General features: G+C 48.8%; 1 protein-coding gene across 2 annotated transcripts; it reads left to right on the top strand.

The window, feature by feature from the left end:
* On the top strand, positions 1,418–21,831 carry SALL4 (spalt like transcription factor 4). Of its 2 annotated transcripts, none has more exon segments than NM_001114673.1 (4): positions 1,418–1,547; positions 12,802–15,120; positions 16,629–16,909; positions 19,707–20,129. In NM_001114673.1, coding segments are annotated over 4 exon segments (3,153 nt in total).

Raw genomic sequence — 21,916 nt, 5'->3', positions numbered from 1 at the left:
ACACCAATCAAAGACTTGGATGAAGTTTTCACCATTTATTCTACATTTATTGAGTATTTACATCATGCAAGGCAGTTAATAGAATAAAATACACAGAGATTTACTGTAGAGATGTATATAATATATACATATACACAGTACATATGTGTATATACATAATACATATTATATGTGTACATAATATATATAATGTTACACACACACAATTTTAGAAAATTGCAGGCGTCCGGTGTCAGGGTGATGTAATCACCTTGAACTATACATCTTTTCTATATTAAAGTCCATATTGCAAAAAAATTCCAATGACGATTATTTTAGCAACACCCAGTTACTCCAGCAGTGCCCACTGCTGATTCCATGGGAGATTTAAGAGAATCATCTCTCGGTAATAAAATGATGTTATCAGACATTTATGGCTTGGGGGGGAAAATGCAACCGTTTGTTGTTTCGATATTATCTCTGACTAGACTCGCTTTTAATCTGCCTTTTCTATATTTAGTATCCAGTCATTTTAAAATTAAAAAACCAAAAACTAAAAACCAAGGTCTGCACCGTGACAATAAACCAAATCTCGTTAGTACAAATCCTGGAGTTTATCATTTAGCATTTAAAGGAAATATACCGTGGTGAAGGGATAATCTGAAATTTGGAAATTTGGAAGGCCACTTTAAGAGCTGAGATGAGGTGGGAAGGTTGAATATATCAGCATTCACCATTCTTCAAACTCAATTTAAACCTTTCAATGAAAAAGGAGATGGGAGGGGACATGGGTCAAATCCCAGGTTTTTTCTTCGTTTTTTTTTTGTGTGTGTGTGGGGGGGGGTTGGTTTTGTTGTTTTGTTTTTCAGGTTTTTTTTTTGTTTTTTTTTTAATGTAAAATTTGAGCCAAAATATCCCACTGAAAAGACTTTCCTTCCCGGCTTCCGCGGATATCAACCTTACAAAAGTAATTTTTGGAGCACGCTACCAATTATACTCTTCTAAAACTTTTACGGAAGCTTCTAGTTTTTAGTAAGTACACAATTATTTTTCTTTTTCTCTCCAAGGACTCAAATAGCTGAAGCGAGGATGGGTCCCCCCTCTGATTTCGTCCACGATCCAGCCAATCTGAGCCCGGATGCTAATTAGTTGCGCTCCCCCGATGAACACGCCTTTGTCGCTTGCAGGGCCGGACTACAAAGCCCAGAATGCCTCGCCCCTCCCTGATCAATGAGGGCTTATTTAAATGATCTCTGAGGTCTTGGACCCAGGCCAATCAGCTGTCAGGGCTCATGATAAATCGCAATGCATTATTGATAATAATAATTACTGGGACATGCGCGTTCTGGCCGAAGGGGGGTAAATTTCCCAACTCCAGGAATTTGTGGTGGAGTGGGCAAATAACCGCGGCTCTCCAAGGCTCCCCGATGCTCGCACCATGTCGAGGCGCAAGCAGGCGAAACCCCAACACATCAACTCGGAGGAGGACCAGGGCGAGCAGCAGCCGCAGCAGCCCGCCGCGGAGTTTGCAGATGCGGCCCCATCGGCTCCGGTGGCCGGGGAGCCGGGTGAGTGGGGCTGGGGGCGCACGCCGGCGCGGGCAGTTTCCCCGACGCTCGCGGGACCCTCGAAGGCGCGGGCTTTGGGGGAGCCAGAGGCTCCTAGCGCAGATTCTGGAGCCAAGATCTGAGGACTCAGTTCCAGGGAGGAGCGGCAGCACCATTCCCCACCCCCGCCCTTGTTAATTTTACGCTTTTATCGCTTCTCCCCTCTTGTGTAAGTTTCACCCCCAGGTCTCTCTATTCTTATTGTAAAACTGACCCCCAGCCTCTCCTCCGTCCCTCTCATTCCTGGAAGGTTCGCTTCTCCTTGTCCTCTGCCCCTCTCTTAATTGGTTCCACTCCCCTCACTGGTAACCTCCCCCCCCCACTTGTAACCGAGGCTCCCCTCCTCCCTCCCTGGCGCCGCTTTTAAAAGAAAGACCCCGGGGGTCCCCACTCTTTCCTTCACCCATTGGGGGCTTTTCCAGGAAGCTGGGGAAGGGGCGCACCCTTGGAAGACTCCTGGGGGAGGGCGATCTGTTGCACGCGCCCCTCCCGGGACAAGAGGGGGGAGGGGGCGCGACCTCTCCCCACCCGCTGGAGCTGGGGTGCGGGCCACCCGCGCTGCGGAGGGCATTGGAGGGCCCGAGGAGGTAGAGGAGAAGGGCACAGTATTTCCCTTTAAAAAAAAATTTTTTTTTTTTTTTGGTTTTCCTCTTTTCTCCCGGGGCTACGTCGCCTGCCGATCTTCGCCCTAACCTTTCGGGGCCTGACCTCCAGCCATCTTTGATTTCCGACTTCCTAAAAATAACCGCGGCCCGCGGGAGGGGTGCGGGCCCCAGGGGCGGGGGTCGCGGGCGCACGGGCAGCCCCGCTGGGGTGCACGGGTCTGGCGTTTTGCGTTGCTTTTCTAGGGCGCCCGGCTTTCCAAAAGCGCGCGGCGGGGCCAGAGGGGAGAGGTCGGGCCAGGGCTGGGCGGTCGCGGCCAGGGCGAGCTCCCGGGGCTGACCCGGCCCACGCTTCCGAGCCGCGCGCCCCGGGGTCGGGAGGAGTTCGGGACCCCTAGACTGGTCGGGAGCAGCCGAGCAAACTCCTCTCTTCCTAGTCATTTCACCCAAGGGGCTTTAGGAGCGAGTCGATTTCCCACTATCTCCCCTCCGTCCCGGCCCGCCAAATTGTCGCCTGATAAGTTTTTAGCGTACGCGTGGGGGGAGGGGGCGTTTTAACCTCCTCTTGGGCCTTGTTGATGACTTCCCTCGCCGCCTGCTTTCTAATTTCCCAACCGGTGATGAGGTGTGCGCGGCAACCCCAGGCAATCCGAGCCACAACTCCTTTGGGGAGACGGTCGCTACTTTTTTGCTACCGTACCCTTTATTTCGCGGAGGGAATGTAGCAAGTTTCCTTAATTTTAAATAAGATAATGTATCATCCTTATTTCCTTCCAAATAACATTTTCTTCACGGCAAATTAAAGAGATCGGCCTGACCGAGGGGGCGGCTGTGCGTTTTGGGGCGTCCGATGGTCAGGGCAGCGCGCACCCGAGGTCGGAGGAGTGGACTCTCTTTGTGCCTTGGGAGGGGGTGGGGGGAGAATGGAGAGGCTTCGCTGCCTGGCCCACCTGGAACAAAAGGGTTAACCCTCCGCCCGCCTGCTTCCTCCCGAGAGGAGGGGCGAGCTCCTGGCTCTGACCCCTCCCCTGGTCCTGCTCTGACCTCCCCTTCCCCCTACCCCCTACATTTTGGGTGAGCGCACTTAAGTGGGGCTTTTGGTTGTGGTTGGCACTTAAGGGGAGCTTGTTACGGGGGTTGCTTCTTAAGTTAACGCAGGCTGGAGTTTGCAGTTAGCCGGAGCTGGTTGGGATCTCGGCGGGGCAGTGCGCTCCCTCCGCGATTTGGGAGGGGGAGTTGCTATTGATCGTTTGGCTTGGAGTGGATGGCTGAGTTGCGCGCGGGCGCCCCCTGGAGACCCAGCCTGGAACCTCGCCCTTGCTGAGAGGCGGGTCCCCATGCAGGTACCGGCTCACACCTGATGGATGAGAATGGGACGGGCTGGGGCAGGGGGTCGGAGAGCCCTGGCTAGGGATGGGAGCGCCTGGGGACTTTAATCTGTTGCTTGAGCTATCCCTGGCTCTGCCAGGTATTCTTTGCTATATCTTTGGAGTTCTTGGAAAGAATTCTTCCGGTCCTAGAATGTGTTTGCAGAACCCCCAGTTGCCACCATGGGACAGAAGGTAGTTTTCCCAAACAAGCAGTGAATGCATTTTGCATTTGAGCAGCCTCTGTGTGTGTGTGTGTGTGTGTGTGTGTGATTTTAAAAATCCAGTTTAGCCTGGTCTTAAAATTTTTGCAAAGCCAATTAGAGACCCACTTGTAAAGAATGCACGTTTTGAGAGAGGAAAATGAAGTCCAGCGATCAATTAGCAGATCAGAAAAATCTGCAGGTGGTCAGGAGACTCATGCTTCGCAGAGGAAAATTAGCATTTTCTCAAAAGAGTTCAAATGCCTTTTGTGCCAAACTGGATTACAACCATCAATGATTAAGATTCCCAAATTTCAAATAAACTGCCTAGCCCCAGTTTCTAAACTGCAATGACCTACACTGGCAGTAAGGATTCTGAGAATAGGGCACTTGGGAGCTCTTGTTTTAATTGAGGGAGAGGAAAGTCGTGATAGTAGCATTAGTTAGTGTTGCAGGCTGACTTTCTGTTTCCGAGTTCCTGAAAGAGGGGCTGCAACTTGCCCACAGCCCCTTTTGTTCCATTAAAAAGAAATTGCACAAGTCAATGATAGTTGCTTATTCAAGCCTCTGCTGCCTTCCTCAAGGTGGTGGGTGGGGGAGCCATCTTGGGAGGCCGGGATAGAGTTATTGCTTCCTCTTTTTAAATGAAGTTAAGTCTTTTGTAAGGTTTTAGAGTGAGATGTGCATTCCAGTCTGATTGTGTGACTTTCAGCTGTGTAACCTTGAGAACGGCTCTATTTTTGAGCTTTTGGGTTCTCTTTCTACACTATGGAGATGAAGGGTCCTGTTTAGATCGTTTGAAGGCTCACTGTGTTGGAAATGTGATCAGTAATTAATTTTGCTCAAAATAACAATGTTTTGGTTTTGATTGTGTCAAGATGGTGCTGAACTGCCAAGTGAAGTAATTCTGCAGTTTTATCTGCCGCCTGCTCTGTGCTGGGGACCTCGGGTACATAATCCATAATTCTCATTTTAGAGTAAACTTCAGCTCCTGGTTGCGGTGACTTGCCCAGGGTTGCCTTGTCCGGTTTGATTTGAGCCTGGCTCTAAAGCCAAGACGCTGTGGTGTTTATCAAGGTTTTAGAGGAATTGGTTATGGAATGGGATGTTCTATCAGTTGCTTTGATGAGGGACCCAGGGGTGCTGAGTGTGGTTGGTTTTGAGTTTGATCTCTCCTTCCTTTTAATTTTTGAGAGGTGCCTTTGCAAGCTTTAGATGAAGAGGTCCCGGGGAATAAGTAGGAAATAAAAGCAAAGAATTGGTGTTTGGTGATTTGGGCTTTGCTGCCCTGGGAAAAATAATGGGAAGAGGTTTAAGAAGTTCCCTCTTCATCATTCTTAACCTGTTGTGCTTTCAGTTACTTGAAAAAGCATCTACCTCTTTTAAAAAGCCTCTAAGTCCAGACGAGAACCGCATCTTCCCTAATCACCCCCATCCATTTCTTTCCCAAATTTTGAGTCTGTGCCAGTCTTTGTTCTAGGGAGCTCTGGCGAAGGAGGCCGCAAAAGCTGCCGCCTACGTGGAGTTTACAAATGGCTTATAAGATGAGCTCCAGTTGAGGCAAAATGGGACATATCTCTAGAGCGTAAATAGCAGAGCTCACACACCTTGGTGCAAAGAAACTTGGGTTCTTTTCCTTGAATTTGATCCAAGCCTAATTGGAATAACTTTTTTGATACCTTAATTAAGGAGAAACTTAAAACAGCTCAAATTTGCCACCTACAAGTTGCTGAATGCAAATTTAAAACCTTCGAACTGGTTCAGGATGGAAGGGCATCTCAATTTCCTTTTGTTTTTTGGTGGGCAATTATCCTGGGGTGGGGGTAGGGTAGAAGATACTATGTCCTTTAGGTAATCTACTCATTGTAGTTCTTTTAATATAGGAATGGAAAAAAAAAAAAGATAAGCTTGAGGCATAACGCTTTTCTCGAGATACACAGGTTTGTTTTTTAAGCATTTCCACCGCCTCTAGAATTTGATTGGCCTCTAGCCCAGGAGCCTTTCTTCCTATACAATAGTAAGAGTATTTTCTATCCATTTGGCAGTGATTGAATCTAAGACCCCTGCTGGGTTTACTGCATTCTTCCAACTTATTGGATAACTAGATGCTGAGAGATAACATTCCTAAAATTCGGAGTGGGGGTGGGGTGCAAGGATGGGCGATCTAGTTGCTGTGTAATCCCTCTGAACTTTGCTTTTTCCTTTGGGGAAGGGTTAACTTAAGCCTACCGGGCAATTGTTCATAACAGAGTCCTCTTACTCTTTGGCAAATACGCTTTCAGTGTTTGCCAGGGGTGATCTGGATGTAGAAGTACTTTTTACTGCACCAGCAAACAGAGCTCCTGCTGTTTTAAGACTCGAGTGGGATGTTGCCGGTATTGCGGTATTGCTTCGAGGCTACAGAAGAGGCGAGTCTGTGTATACAGTGAGGGCAAGCTGGTATTCAGGTTGTAAATCACTCTTGGGAACTGCTGGATCCTTCTGGGGCAGGGAGCTTAACCTTTTTTGTGCCATAGTCTCCCTCCACAGCATGGATTCAAATGCATAAAAATAAAATACACAGTGACACCAAGGAAATAAATTGCACTGGGATACAGTTAGCCAAAAAAAAATGAAAACCTTTGTGATGTGGTAACGTGCTTCTTTATGAACCCAATAAATAAGATCTTAGCAGTTAGGTAACCAGAATTTCCAGTAATACAACTGCATTAAGAGCATATGAAAATACCTGTTTTCTGTCGATGATGTAGACACAGGCTCTGTGGATACCACTGGAGCGTGCCCCCCCCCCCCCCCGTTTATAATGGCAAGAAACGTTAACTTTGAGTTCAGCTTCGTAACAAAAATAAGGTTGCCATTTTTTTCCTATCTTGTGCATAGACCCTGCTTTAAAGAATACCTGCTTTAGAACCTGCATTTTCAGTGAGGAGATGTTATCCTTAAGACCGATGAAAATTGTTTTTTTGGGGGGGTAGGGGAGCAAAAACGTTTATTGATGTGGCAGTGGTTTGTGACCTTAGACCATAGTATATAAATAGATACACAATATATTTGTGATATTAGCATTTGGGGGGGTGATTAGGAAAAAATGCTTTAAAAGCCTTCATAGATAAAATGAAAAAAGAAAAACGTGAGAAACCGCTTTAGAAGAAGCAGTTATAAATTAGAACACTGACTTGAGCCTCCTTCTTAAATGAATAGTACTTAACACACTCCCAGCTCTTGTGTTTTCCAGCCGGCAGTGTGGCACCTTGAGTCAGCTATCTCCATACTTCAGTCTCCACATTTGCAAATTGGGAACCAAGGCACTTACTTATGTGGCTACAAAGATAAGCGTGTTAAGGTGTAAGAGTCTGAAGCGTGTGCTTTGTTGCCGTTTGTGGAGGGTGGTAGGTAGTCCTTTTGCCTTGGCCCTTCCTTACAAAGCAGAATGAGCCTTTGTACATAGGCTCTTTAATAGATTTCCTGAAGTAAAATGGCTGAGATGAGATGTGTAACATGCTAATTAAAAAGAAACCACAGTATGAAAGTGTATACACTTTGCAAGCTTCTCTTCCACCCCAGGCCTGTGCACCAAAAAGCAGAGACCAGCCACAGGGTCTCTTATTTCCAAAGTTTCCCATGTACATATTTAAATCTTTATCCCCAAGCACAAATGGAAACATTATATATACATCCTGTTCTCTACATTTTTTTCCTCCTCTTGGAATAAATCTAGGGCGGCTGTCCTATAGCGCAAGCCCGAAAGATGTACTTTATTTTCGTAGGCTACAAAGAGGTCATCTTTTTTCTGTACCCTGATTTATTTAATCAGAACTGCATTGATGGATCAGAGGACATCCGTTTTTGTTTAGACTGTTGGTTAACACGAGCCCTGTATTCCTGGTATCACAAAGTAAATTCCTCATGAGGAAATTGCTAGGTGGAAGGAGAATGACACGAAAAGGATGATGGTGGTGGATTGTGCTCTGCAGAAATTATATCTCCCATCCAAGTACTAACCAGGCCGGACCCCACTTAGCTTCCGAGACTGGGTGTCTTCAGGCTGGTATGGTCATAGTCTGAAGTTGTATCTGTTTCTATGTTCCTACCTATAGCCTGGATTTCTCTCTGGAGAGAAACTTTTTTAAAAAGTTCCACTCTAAAGTTCTCGACACATAATTACCAGAGTTGCTTTTCCGGAAAGACTGCGTCACTTAACTGCCCCCCCCCACCTGCCAAGCACCATTACAAATCTTGGGAAAGGTAGCAAATGGATACTAGCTTAAGGATTCTGGGAGTTAACGAATATTTTAAACTAGGTTCTTTGAAAGATGATCGTTTTGGAGCAGGAGTGGGACTGGAAGGAAGAAGGTACCTACCTGCTGACTCCGTGTCAGCCTCAGAGGTGTCCTGACTTACCCCTCCACCCCACCCCTTAAGCTTTCCTGTCCCTCTGGGGTTTCTGTGGGTGGAAAGATAGTTGCATTCGCAACAAAAGAAACATACTCTGATAGGAAGCGGCTGAAGGAAGAGTTCAAATGGAGGGTCTGGGTCCTGCATGCCTGGGTTTTGGGGTTTGTTTATTTGTTTGTTTTTTAGGGCTGCAACCTGCGCCATATGGAGGTTCCCAGGCTAGGGGTCTAATCGGAGCTGTTGCTGCCAGCCTACGCCACAGCCACGCCGGATCTGGATCCGAGCGCATCTGCGACCTACACCAAAGCTCATGGCAACGCCAGATCATCAACCCACTGAGAAAGGGCAGGGACCGAACCCGCAACCCCATGGTTCCCAGTCAGATTGTTTCCACTGCGCCACAACGGGAGCCCCCTGCCTGGGTTTGAACATTGGCGCTGCACTTGACCAGATGCACAAACTCGAGAATGTCCTCTGTGCCTCGATGTCCCCTTCTGTTAAGTGTAGTAGGCTCTACCTCATCGAGTTGTTAGTAGCATAATTACTCAGAAGTTATCTATGACTAGAATTTTCATTGTCTTGCCTCGGGCAAGTCACATTACCTGGAGTCTGTTTTTCTCCTCTGTAAGGGGGCTGATGTTTAATGAGATTGCACCAGGGTAGTGTGGCGCTTGGGGCACCTGGAGGCTCTAGTCTGGACTGCAGGAGGCTATCAGGCTGCTCATCTTTTCATCATCAGGCTTTTAGCCCCTGCTTTGCACACAGTAGGAGGTGAGACGGATTGTTAAGAGAGGCTTTAAGTGACTTTTTTTGTTTTCAGCAGCCCAAGTTGTCGGGCTGACCATGGATAAGCCATGGAAATAGAAAAGATGGAGAAACTGACCACTGAAGCACAGTAAATTCATCACATAACACAGGTTCATGTTTGTATACATTTAATAGAAATCTTGAGGAGTTCCCGTCGCGGCGCAGTGGAAATGAATCTGACTAGGAACCATGAGGTTGCGGATTCGATCCCTGGCTTCTCTCAGTGGGTTAAGGATCCGGCGTTACCATGAACTGTGGTGTAGGTCACAGACATGGCTTGGATCTGGTGTTGCTGTGGCTGTGGTGTAGGCCAGCAGCTGTAGCTCCCATTGGACCTCCAGCCTGGGAACCTCCATATGCTGTGGGTGCGGCCCTAAGAAGACCAAAAAAAAAAAAAAGAGAGTTCCCGTTGTGGCGCAGTGGTTAACAAATCCGACTAGCAACCATGAGGTTGCGGGTTCGATCCCTGCCCTTGCTCAGTGGATTAAGGATCCAGCGTTGCCGTGAGCTGTGGTATAGGTCGCAGACGCAGCTCGGATCCCGAGTTGCTGTGGCTGTGGTGTAGGCTGGAGGCTACAGCTCCGATTCGACCCCTAGCCCGGGAACCTCCATATGCTGTGGGAGCGGCCCAAGAAATGGCAAAAAGACAAAAAAAAATTAAAAAAAGAAATCTTGAGAGGTAAGCCCACCATATCAAACCTGTTATACTAACTTGATCCTGATCTGTTTTCTTTTCCCTGACCCACCCTTACCCCACACACCTTGCAAAATTTAGTTATTACCTTATTTGAAATTAAAAACATTGTCAGCTTAATAAGACCATTTAAAGGAACCCATGTTTGAAAATCTAGTTGAAAACTAGATCTATCTCACAGAAACACACTTTTGTTTCAAGACCAACCTTTCTCCCAAAACTTTTGACTGACTCCTCAGTCAAAAAGCCCCATGTGTTGGGAAATACAATCTCAAGAATTTGAGATGCAAAATGGGTTTGTTTGCTTTAAAAAGTGCTCATTTTTACTTTTTTAAAAAACTTCAAAATTTTAAAAATACTTATTTTTTCTTTTGTTGGCCACCGTGTGGCATATGGAGCTACTGGACCAGGGATCAGATCCAAAGCCACAGTTGCGATCTAAGCCGCAACTGCAGCAATGCCGAATCCTTGACCCACTGTGCCAGGCCAGCAATCCAACTCACATCCCAGTGCTCCAAAGATGCCACCAATCCTATTGTACCACGGAGCCACAGTGGGAGCTCCTACCCTTTTTTGTTAAATGGCTGCGCCGAAGCACATGGAGGTTCCTGGGTGGAGTATCAAACCAGCACCTCCACAGTGACCCAGGCTGCTGCAGTTGGATTATTAACCCATAGCACCACAGCAGGAACTCCTAAAAAGTGTTAATTTTATTTTAAAAATAAATGGATCCTTCCTGGTATCCTTCCTTGTGTATTCGTAACTTCAAATAGGTTTTCGCTTTCAACAAAAATGGCCACATGCTACATAATTTTTATAACTTCCACTTAATTTTTGTCTCCATGTCAGGACATATGGAAATTCTGCATAGTTTGTGCAGTGCAGGTAAACCAAAATTTACCTTTTTTTGTGGCTGTGACCATTTCTGTGGAAATACCCTTCTTTATGGATTTTTGTCTGCCTGTGCAAATGCCCATGGTTTAGATCTGCACACCTGAAGTTGCTGGGTCTGAAGTGTGCTGTATGACTTTTAGTGGTAGGGTGTGCAGGAACTTTTAGGGGAGTTCTCATCGTGGTGCAATGGTTCGAATCCAGCTAGGAACCATGAGGTTGCAGGTTTCCATTCCTGACCTCTTTCGTTGGGTTAAGGGTCTGGCATCATGAGCTGTGCTGTAGGTCGCAGATGCGACTCAGATCCCACATTACGGTGGCTGTGGTGCAGGCTGGCAGCTGTAGCTCTGATTTGACCCCTAGCCTGGGAACCTCCATTGGCCTCGGATGCAGCCCTAAAAAAAAAAAAATATATGTATATATATATATATATATATAATAGCCAGGAAATGAGAACAATAAAGGAGCTTAGAGATTTTCCACTTACCAGGACTCAGGCATCTGGCTAAAGCACAGTCCCAAGGTAGGCATTTTAATGTGCAGGCTGACAGACGCAGACTTCGAAAACAAACTTATGGTCACCAAAGGGGACAGATTGAGGGGTGGGATGGCCTGGGGGTTGGAGATTGGCATATGTGGTATAGGGAATGACTGGCCAACACAGTATAGCACAGAGAACTCTACCCAATATTCTGTGATAATCTTTATGGGAGAAGAATCTGAAACAGAATGGATGTGTGTATGTGTTAACTGAATCGCTTTATTATACAGCGGGAATTATCACAACATTGTAAACAACTATATTTCCATAAAACTTAAAAAAAAAACCCCAACTCATAAAAATGTGCAAACTAGCACTCACTGTGAAGGAAGTGGGGCCCAATTACAAAAGATGTCCAAGGACCAATCCTTTTTAGGATGCAGCTGCTCAAAATAAGGCTTGTTGGATTTTGTGTTAGTCGTGGAAGTTGCCAATGGAGAGCGAGAAATAAAATCCACCATTCCCGTCCCTTCCTCCTTTCTTCAGCTTCTTTTCTTTGTTGATCGGCTTATTAACCCTTTAATGACCTGTTAAGGCGTTTCTATAGGTTTTTCGTAATCAGGAAACTTAAGTGAAGTATTTTTCTTGGACGTGCAATCTTTTTTTTTTTTTGGTCTTTTTGCCTTTTTTAGGGCTGCTCCCGCGGCACATGGAGGTTCCCAGGCTGGGGGTCTAATCGGAGCTGTAGCCACCAGCCTACGCCAGAGCCACAGCAACGGGGGATCCGAACGGCATCTGCAACCTACTCCACAGCTCATGGCCACGCCGGATCCTCAACCCACTGAGCAAGGGCAGGGATCGAACTTGCAACCTCATGGCTCCTAGTCGGATTCGTCAACCACTGAGCCATCATGGGAACTCCCCCGTTTTTTCTTATGTGAGAATATTGCTCAGCACATCTGCTTGGTCTTCCTATCTACATTCACCTTGTGTGTGGTACTTTCGTCGTCCCTCCTCATGGGATGGTACACTAATCGCGTTGTTTAAACGAGTGATTTACTGCAGATTTGTTATGGGCCCAGGGTGGATTTGAGCAGCCCAGGAGCGAGTGGGTTTCCAGCGTCATGTTTGTGGATGGCATGCAGTCCAGCGCTGAGTGGGGGTGGGGCAGAGCGCCAAGGGATTGTTTTAATAAATTGCCTGAGTGTCCCTGGGGCAGCCTTAACAAGTTGGCGCAAACTGGATGGCTTAAGACAAATGTATTCTCGCCGTTCTGGAGGCTGGACGGGGCTGGAATTGAGGTGTGGGCAGGGTTGATTCCTTCTGAAGGCTGTGAGGGTGTGTCTGTACCAGGTCTCCTCATTTCCCTTCTCTTGGTGTCCAGCCATCCTTGGCTCATAGCCGGTAACTCTGGCCTCATCTTCACACAACCTCCATCTCTCACCTGCCTTTCTTCTCTCTTTAAGGACACCAGGAATTGGGCTTGAGACCCACCCTAATGACATTTGCAAAGGACCCCCCCCTTCCAAAGGTCACATGCTTGGGTGGGCTGGGGTTAGGACTTGACATGGGGGGGGGGGGTTGAGCTTGGCCTCTCTACCCGAGTGCTTGGATCACTGACTCTTGGAACGCCTTGTCCCCTTACATAGCCTTCTGCTTGTTGGGACACAGGTCATGAAGGTGTCTGTATTGTGAGTTGTGGTTTTTGCCAAAAAATTGCCCCACATACATCATTTTCTGGATCGAGGTTCTTAGCTGTCTCTCTCCTGTCACAGGTGCGCCAATGAACCGCCCGGGGACTGGTGACGAGGTGAGCGCGGACGCAGCGGGGATAAAGAGGCCTCGGCGAGAGGAGACCCACATCTGTGAGAAATGCTGTGCTGAGTTCTTCAGTTTCTCCGAGTTCTTAGACCATAAGAAGAATTGCACTAAGACTCCCCCTGTCCTCATCATGAATGACAGCGAGGGGCCGGTGCCTTCGGAAGACTTCCCCGGGGCTGTGCTGAGCCAGCAGCCACACAGCCCAAGCAGGAAGGACACTCACAGCGAGGAGGGGGGCGGCTCCGGGGACACGAAGGAGAAGCCGGGGACCGAGTCCGTTGTGTACTTGAAGACGGAGGCTGCCCTGCCGCCCACACCCCAGGACATAAGCTATTTACCCAAAGGCAAAGTGGCCAACACCAATGTCACGCTTCAAGCACTACGGGGCACCAAGGTGGCTGTGAACCAGCGGAGTGCGGACGCGCCGCCGGCCCCCCTGCCCGGCGCCAACAGCATCCCCTGGGTTCTGGAGCAGATCCTGTGCCTGCAGCAGCAGCAGCTCCAGCAGATCCAGCTCACCGAGCAGATCCGTGTCCAGGTGAACATGTGGGCCTCGCACGCCCTCCACTCGGGTGTGGCCGGCGCCGATGCCCTCAAGACGCTGGGCAGCCACGTGTCCCAGCAGGTGTCGGCCGCCGTGGCTCTGCTCAGCCAGAAAGCGGGAAGCCCGGGTCTGTCTCTGGACACCTTGAAACCAGCCAAGCTACCTCACGCTAACATCCCTCCCGCCGCCAGCTCCGTGTCCCCAGGGCTGACGCCCTTCGCCCTGAAGCCGGATGGGACCCGGGTGCTCCCCGGTGTGCTGTCGCGCCTCCCGGGTGCATTGCTACCTCAGGCCCCGGGCTCTGTGCTCTTCCAGAGCCCCTTCTCCGCGGGGGCGTTAGACCCGTCCAGGAAAGGCAAAGGGAAGCCCCCGAGTGTGTCCCCGGTGGATGGCAAACCCAAGGACGAGGCCCTCTACAAGCACAAGTGTAAGTACTGTAGCAAGGTTTTTGGGACTGATAGCTCCTTGCAGATCCACCTCCGCTCCCATACCGGAGAGAGACCCTTTGTGTGCTCTGTCTGCGGCCACCGGTTCACCACCAAGGGCAACCTCAAGGTGCACTTTCATCGACACCCCCAGGTGAAGGCGAACCCCCAGCTTTTTGCTGACTTCCACGACAAGATGACGGCAGGCAACGGCATTCCCTGTGCACTCTCTGGCCCCGTCCCCGTAGATGAACCCGGTCTCTCTTTAGACAGCAAACCTGTCCTTGCGACGGGGACCCCCCATGTAGGGCTACCTCAGAATCTCTCTTCGGGGACTCACCCCAAGGACCTCAAGCAAGACCCGCAGCCCGGGCCTTCTCCAGAAAATGAGAATGGACCCATCCTGCCCGGAGGGGGGCCGAACCATAATTCCCCCAGGGTTGGTGGCTTCCAAGGGAGTGGGGCACCCGAGCCGGGGTCCGAGACCCTGAAACTGCAGCAGCTGGTGGAGAACATCGACAAGGCTCCCACCGACCCCAACGAATGTCTCATTTGCCACCGTGTCTTGAGCTGCCAAAGCTCCCTCAAAATGCATTACCGCACCCACACCGGGGAGAGGCCGTTCCAGTGTAAGATCTGTGGTCGCGCCTTCTCCACCAAAGGCAACCTGAAGACGCACCTGGGGGTCCACCGGACCAACACGTCCATAAAGACACAGCATTCGTGCCCCATCTGCCAGAAGAAGTTTACCAACGCCGTCCTGTTGCAGCAGCATATCCGGATGCACATGGGCGGCCAGATTCCCAACACGCCTCTGCCCGAGAATCCCTGTGACTTTGCGGGTCCTGAGCCGATGATGGTCAGTGAAAACGGCAGTACCGGCGCCGTCTGTCTGGATGACGTGGAAAGCATCGACGTGGATGACGTCTGCGCCCAGGAGGCCCCCAGCAGCTCCTCCAAGGTCGCCGTGCCTCTTCCCGGCGTCCACTCGGCGTCCCCCACTCTGGGGTTGACCATGATGGCTTCCCTAGATGCCCCGGGAAAGGGGGGACTCACTGCCCTTGTCCTGCAGCGACAGAGCAGCCGAGAAAACGGCTCAGTGGAGAGCGATGGCTTGACCAATGACTCTTCATCCTCAGTGATGGGAGACCAGGAGTACCAGAGCCGAAGTCCAGATGTCCTGGAGACCACCTCCTTCCAGGCAGTCTCTCCGGCCAATAGCCAAGCCGAGAGCATCAAGTCCAAGTCTCCCGAGGTTGGCAGCAAAGCGGACAGCTCCGAGAACAGCCGCACTGAGATGGAAGGTGATAGAGCTTTGGATTTAACTTGGGTCCATTCTGGGCACAAGGTCATCCACAATGAACCTGGGTTGAACTTGACACGTGGAGAGAGTGGTGTATGTGAAATAGCTCTTCCGTAGGGCACTTGGCCTCTCTGTACTTGTGGATGGAGGAAGTAATGACGACCTCTGTCCTAGTACTGGCGTGCTCTTATTCAGGATGGTTCATGCAGATGGGGTTTGGATAGTGTGCTTATGTTTGGTTGGTTTCTACTTTTTGTGTTGGAGCCATGTGGGGGTATATAGCTAATATTAAGTAAATCCTCCAGGAGAAGAATTTTTGAGAAAATGGGCACTGCTTTTTGGCCATAGTTCCTTGATTCTGAAATCCCACGCCCTAGTGTAAGGTTCACAGATTGATAACTTTTAAGGGAGAGAAGAGAATCGAACCTATTTTAAATAACACATATAAATTGGAGTTCCCGTCGTGGCGCAGTGGTTAACGAATCCAACTAGGAACCATGAGGTTGCAGGTTCGATCCCTGGCCTTGCTTAGTGGGTTGAGGATCCAGCATTGCCATGAGCTGTGGTATAGGTCGCAGACGCGGCTCAGATCCCGCGTTGCCGTGGCTCTGGCATAGGCCGGTGGCTACAGCTCCGATTCGACCCCTAGCCTGGGAACCTCCATATGCCACGGAAAGCAGCCCTAGAAAAGGCAAAAAGACCAAAAAAAAAAAAAAAAAAGGTATAAATTAAAGGGTGCCTAGGAGTTCCCTGGTGGCTCAGTGGGTTGAGGGTCTGGCATTGTCACTGCTGTGGCTCCGGTTGTTGCCATGGCGTGGGTTTGATCCCTGGCTTAGAAACTTTTGCAGACCTCAATTGAGGCCAAAAATAAATTTTTGGGATACCTATTGATGGCATTAATGGTAAAATGGGAGGAATAGCAACATTAGAGAATGAGAAGGATGGTGTCAGGGCATACTTTAAAGGTTACTTTACACAGGAATGTGAAACTTGAGTTGCTTTGCATGGGTTTGTGTGTTGCCCATATCTTTTCTTTTCTTTTTTTGCTTTTTAGAGCCACATGTGTGGCATATGGAAGTTCCTGGGCTAGGTGTCGATTGGAGCTGTAGCTGCCGGCTTACACCACAGCTGCAGCCATGCCACATCTGAGCCACATCTGCAGCTCACAGCAATGCCAGATCCTTAACCTACTGAGCGAGGCCAGGGATGGAACCCCTGTCCTCATGTACGAGTCAGGTTTGTTACTGCTGAGCCACAATGGGAGCTCCTTGTCCTTACCTTTTAAAAGCCAAAATCCATCAAAATTCTCTAAATCTTGTAGTCATTCATCTCTGTGCATGTGACCAAGCAAAAGGAAAACTTCTGAGATAACATTTCCTGAAAGCCATTTGTAGGCGCTCAGGCAGCGAGGCACCTGTCATCGAAGCTCTTTCTTTGGTTTGACAAATAAGTGATTGTGGGATGATAAAGGCTTGCGATTTTTTTTTTTTTCTTCTCTGTGCACATCAGGTCGAAGCATTCCATCGACGTTTATCCGAGCCCAGCCCACCACCTACGTCAAAGTTGAAGTTCCTGGTGCATTTGTTGGTCCTGCGACCATGTCCCCAGGTATGACACCGTTGTTAGCGGCCCAACCCCGACGACAGGCCAAGCAGCACGGCTGCACGAGGTGCGGGAAGAACTTCTCATCTGCCAGTGCTCTGCAGATTCATGAGCGCACTCACACTGGGGAGAAGCCTTTTGTGTGTAATGTATGCGGGCGAGCCTTTACCACCAAAGGCAACTTGAAGGTGAGTTTCTTGAGGGTTTCAGCAGGATCGGGGCTCAGTGTCAGGTGACATCATTCTAAGGGGCCAAGTGGGCTACTTATTACACAGGCTTCTCTGACATCATAGCATCTCTGAAATTGGGATGCTGGTTGCAGTCAGTGCCTGTATATCCACAGCTGAGTCTGAAGCGTAGCTGTCACGTGTTATCACGCAATATTGCTAAATCCTTTAAGGAGTTGTGTGTGCTTTCAGACTTAACCACCCTGTATGTTTTTGTTTTCCTAACCTGCTAGCTTGAAATAAATACCATGAGTTAAACGTGTGTGCTATAGTACCGCTGGAGTTAAAAGAGGAGAGCCTCCAGGGCATCAGCCATTCCTTCAAACTGAACAGCTGGGTCCTTCCAGGGACTGGCCTCTAACTATTGTTACCATAAACTGGTTCCCTCTAGGATGTTACCTGGGGCCGAGGTGGGGGCCGGGGTGGGAGTCGGGGTGGGGGACTCTGCCATGTAAGTATGGAAAGTGCCCAAAGGACAGAGGACGGGAACGAGGGACCTGGGTTTTCCTCTTGGCCCTGCCTCTAGTTTGTGTAAGGCGTGCTTCTCTGGCCCTCTTTTCTCTGCCTCTCCAGTGAGCAGACTAGTTGAATTCTACAGGCTAGTTAGAAAAAAAAATGTTGGGAGTTCCCGTCGTGGCGCAGTGGTTAACGAATCCGACTAGGAACCATGAGGTTGCGGGTTCGCTCCCTGTGCTTGCTCAGTGGGTTAACGATTCGGCGTTGCCGTGAGCTGTGGTGTAGGTCGCAGACGCAGCTCGGATCCCGCGTTGCTGTGGCTCTGGCGTAGGCCGGAGACTACAGCTCCGATTCGACCCCTAGCCTGGGAACCTCCATATGCCACGGGAGCAGCCCAAGAAATAGCAAAAAAAGACAAAAAAAAAAAAAAATGTTGAAGCTTCATCTTACAGTTGACCTAGAAGACTTTGCATCATTTTAGGAATCAAAAGGACTCATTCGGATTTCCCTTGTGGCTCAGTGGTTTAAGTATCTGTCACTGTCACGCCACAGCCTGGGTCCCTCCACTCCTATGGTGGGGATTCAATCCCTGGCCTATGGCCTAGAGACTTCAGAAACCAAAAAAAAGTACTGATTAAGGAGCTCCCATGTGGAATTCGAGGGTTAAAGATCCGGTGTTTGTCACCACAGTGGCTTGCGTTGCTACTGTAGCACAGGTTCAATGCTTGCTGCGGATGTGGCAAAAAAAAGCGCCTATTTTAAAAATCTATATCCTTTTAATTTTTTAGTCAAGGTGGCAAGAATGTCGGGGGGGAGCATGAAGTAACTTAATCTGCAATCCCAACTTGAAGCCTAATACCCACTCCATTCTTCAACTCTTTAAAGACGCTGAAAGGGGAGTTCCCGTCGTGGCTCAGTGGTTAATGAACCCAACTAGTATCCATGAGAATGCCAGTTGGATCCCTCGCCTTGCTTAGTGGCTTAAGGACCCAGCATTGCAGTGAGCTGTGGTGTAGGTCGCAGATGAGGCTCAGATCCAGCGTTGCTGTGGCTGTGGTGTAGGCTGGCAGCTATAGCTCCGATTCAACCCATAGCCTGGGAACCTCCATATGCGTGGGTGCGGCCCTAAAAGAAAAAATATAAAGAAGAAAAGGCCGAAGGGATTTGAAAAGTCAAAAGCTAGACCAGGCAATTGCAGTCAAGAGGCCAGGTTGCAGAAGTTGTGGGTTGCAGGATCTCTTTTCCTCATCAGCGTCCTTGCCTCGCCTGCCACCACAGGTGGAATAATGGTCATTCACCGTGGCCTGCTGCAATCTTCCCAAAGAGGCTTATTTTCCTCTGCAGCATTGATTACTGTCATTGACACACAGGAGTGTCTAGGATGTCAGCTCCATCAGGGCAGGGTCTGTTTTTTTCAAAAAAAATTTTTATTTTTTGGCCGCACCCTCGGCATGCAGAAACTCCCGGGCCAAGGATTGAACCTGTTCCGCTGCAGTGACAACACTGGATCCTTAACCCCGAGGGAACTCTGCAAGATTTTTTTTTTTTTTATCTCAAATTTTTATACAAGTAATTGTCGATTCACACAAAGGGAGCCCTCACCCAGAGCTGCCCTGCACGTGTTGCTTGTTTCTCTCCCAGGGCAGAATTTTGCAAAACTCTAGAATAAATGATAACCAGGGTATGGACATTGATGCAACCTACTGGTCTTAGAGATTTGCCCATTTGTCTTTTTTAAATATAAGTTCTTTTAAGACAGCTGTTTAGGAGTTGCCACTGTGGTGCATGCAGCACCAGGATGCAGGTTGGATCCTTGGCCTGACAGGGATCTGGCATTGCTGCAGCTGCGGCGGAGGTCACTACTGTGGCTTGGACCTGATCTTCAGCCTGAGAACCCCCTGTGCCCCAGGGCAGCCAGAAAAGCTATTTTTATTTATTTATTTACTTTTCTCTTTTTGCCATTTTCTTGGGCCACTCCTGCAGCATATGGAGGTTCCCAGGCTAGGAGTCTAATCGGAGCTGTAGCTTCCAGCCTATGCCAGGGCCACAGCAACGTGGGATCCGAGCCGCGTCTGCGACCCACACCACAGCTCACGGCAACGCCGGATCCTTAACCCGCTGAGCAAGGGCAGGGACTGAACCCGCAACCTCATGGTTCCTAGTCGGATTCGTTAACCACTGTGCCACAATGGGAAGTCCGGAACTGCTGTTTAGCTAGAACCTAAAGGCACCCCTGACTTTGGTTTGCCAACACGCAGTCCCGTCTGTTTCGGTGGAAACCTTTCTGTCTGTCTGCCCGTAGGTCCATTACATGACGCATGGGGCCAACAACAGCTCGGCGCGCCGCGGGCGGAAGCTGGCCATCGAGAACACCATTGCTCTGTTAGGGACGGACGGAAAGAGAGTCCCCGAGATGTTCCCCAAGGAAATCCTGGCCCCTTCGGTGAACGTGGACCCTGTGGTGTGGAACCAGTACACCACCCTACTCAACGGTGGGCTGGCCATGAAGACCAATGAAATCTCCGTGATCCAGAGCGGTGGCATTCCCACCCTCCCGGTGTCCCTGGGGGCCAGCTCCGTGGCCGCTAACACCGCGCTCTCCAAGATGGATGGTTCGCAGTCAGCGATCAGCGCCGAGGCCGAGAAGCCCGGCGCCGCCGACGGGGGCGCCGCCAAACACCAGTTTCCTCACTTCCTGGAAGAAAACAAGATCGCGGTCAGCTGAGCTAAAGGAGCACGCGCATGCGCGCCAGGGAGCGATGCAGGCAGTGACCTCTCTCCATCTGTACCTTTTTTTCAGTTTGGTTTTTTTTAAAGACCCCATCTCCCATTTGTTTTCTTATTGATGTGCAAATAATGTTTACAGTTGTGACCACAACCTCAGGCACGTCCTTCAATCCCAGTGTTGCTATGCTGCTTTGCAAAAACACAAACAGCATTCATGCGAAAAACAGATACAGACTAGTTGGTTTGGTTTTGTTTTGTTTTGTTTTTTTAATTTTGGAAAGAAGCGGGTCTTGCAAAGTAGTTTTGTTACTTGCAACAAACTATACATAAAACCTTTGTACCACCCAGAGCAACTGTTTCCAAAGACTGTCCCCTATTTCAAGTTGGAAGGTGTTGAACCACCATGGAGAAGACAACTGTTTAGCCTGTTTGGAGGGGGTGGGGGGTGGGGACTGTGTGTCTGGGGTGACTGTATGCAGGTACATGGACAAGGTCTGTCTTCTCTTTAGGAACCTATTTTGTATTCTCCCAACCCTTCACCCACCCACCCAACTCCCCTCTTTTTTTTTTTTTCTCCCTCATTTTTGAATGTACTTGTTTTTTTTTTTTTAAACCAAGGTTGTAGAATTCCAAAAGTTTTTTCAGCCTTGGCACCTTAAGTAGGATGCCCTCAGGTGGACTGATTTGTGTCCTTGGAGTGTCAGTGCTTGTGTTGCTGCTTATTTAAATACAGTTCAGGTGGAGCCCCAAGCGTGCCAACACCCTCCCTCTGCTTTCCAGATGCTTCCTTCTTCCTAAGCCGGGAGAGGGTGAGCACCTGTGCAGGGAACCTTAGGTGACTTAATTCCGTTCACCAGTGCCTCCTCCGTCGAAGAGCTGGGTCTCCATTCTTCAAGAAACAAACTCTTGGAAGGGTGTCCTTCTTATTCTCTGCTAATAACTTCTTAGCCTGATTTATACCCCAGTTTCCTTGATGATGACTTGCTGCCAAGTAATTATGAAGACTTTGTTTTTTCCTGATTATTGCATGAAGGCTACCAAGTTGGAACAGGCAAGTCCTGGATGTGAAAGCTTTAATTTATCTACCTCATTTATTTGTTATTTTTGTAGCGATAGTCTCTATTTTCCTATTGGATGACCGCTGAAGTGTTCCAAGGCCCTGTCTCAAACCTAAGAGTTGCTGTATTGGTGGGAACAGCTGGACGTTCGGGATGTAGATGTCTTTGTGCTTCTCTTTTTCTTAATCCCCTTTTTGTATATGTAATATGAAACCGATGATGAAGCGTTACTCAAAAGGATTTAACAAGGAAGGAGAAAGACCCACATTTCTGGGCGGAGAAGTTTCTGCCCCTCTTTGTGGAAGAGCGGACTGTGACTATTACCAAAAGTTTGTCTCTCCGTGATTGCACCCGTCTTTAGGATCCAAAAAAAAACAAAAAAAAACAAAAAAAACTTTTTTTCCCTTTTTTGCCAAGTTGTGCCTTTCCTTCTGGAATTGTAAGTGATCACAATAATAGTACCTGTTTACACTGTGAAGTGGATATTGTTACAGAAGACACCACCAGAGGCTTTCTCACTTGTTAAGCTAATAAATAATGCCTTGTTGAATGTATGATCTACGGAGAAACCCCTGTAGTTTTACCTGCTGATGCTGTCCGTCTGTCTGGAGAATAAATTTTGGATGGTTCTTTTTTCCCCTACCAGGTGTGTTCGTAAGTTTTTCTGGTAGTTTCTGCTCTAAACCTGAGAATCCTTACTTGGCAATCATTTCCAGCAGCCTTGGGG

The sequence above is a fragment of the Sus scrofa genome, chromosome 17, assembly GCF_000003025.6.
Source record: "Sus scrofa isolate TJ Tabasco breed Duroc chromosome 17, Sscrofa11.1, whole genome shotgun sequence".
Taxonomy (NCBI): domain Eukaryota; kingdom Metazoa; phylum Chordata; class Mammalia; order Artiodactyla; family Suidae; genus Sus; species Sus scrofa.
Note: the sequence above shows the minus strand (reverse complement) of the source record. Positions and strands in the feature narration are given on the sequence as shown.

What these genes read in the sequence shown, in the direction of transcription:
- SALL4 (XM_021077202.1), top strand. Translation starts at nt 12,810, where the DNA reads ATGAACCGCCCGGGGACTGGTGACGAGGTGAGCGCGGACGCAGCGGGG. An exon ending in CAGCCGCACTGAGATGGAAG is followed by an intron (nt 15,121 to 16,628) that starts GTGATAGAGCTT and finishes TGTGCACATCAG; the next exon opens with GTCGAAGCATTCCATCGACG. An exon ending in CCACCAAAGGCAACTTGAAG is followed by an intron (nt 16,910 to 19,706) that starts GTGAGTTTCTTG and finishes GTCTGCCCGTAG; the next exon opens with GTCCATTACATGACGCATGG.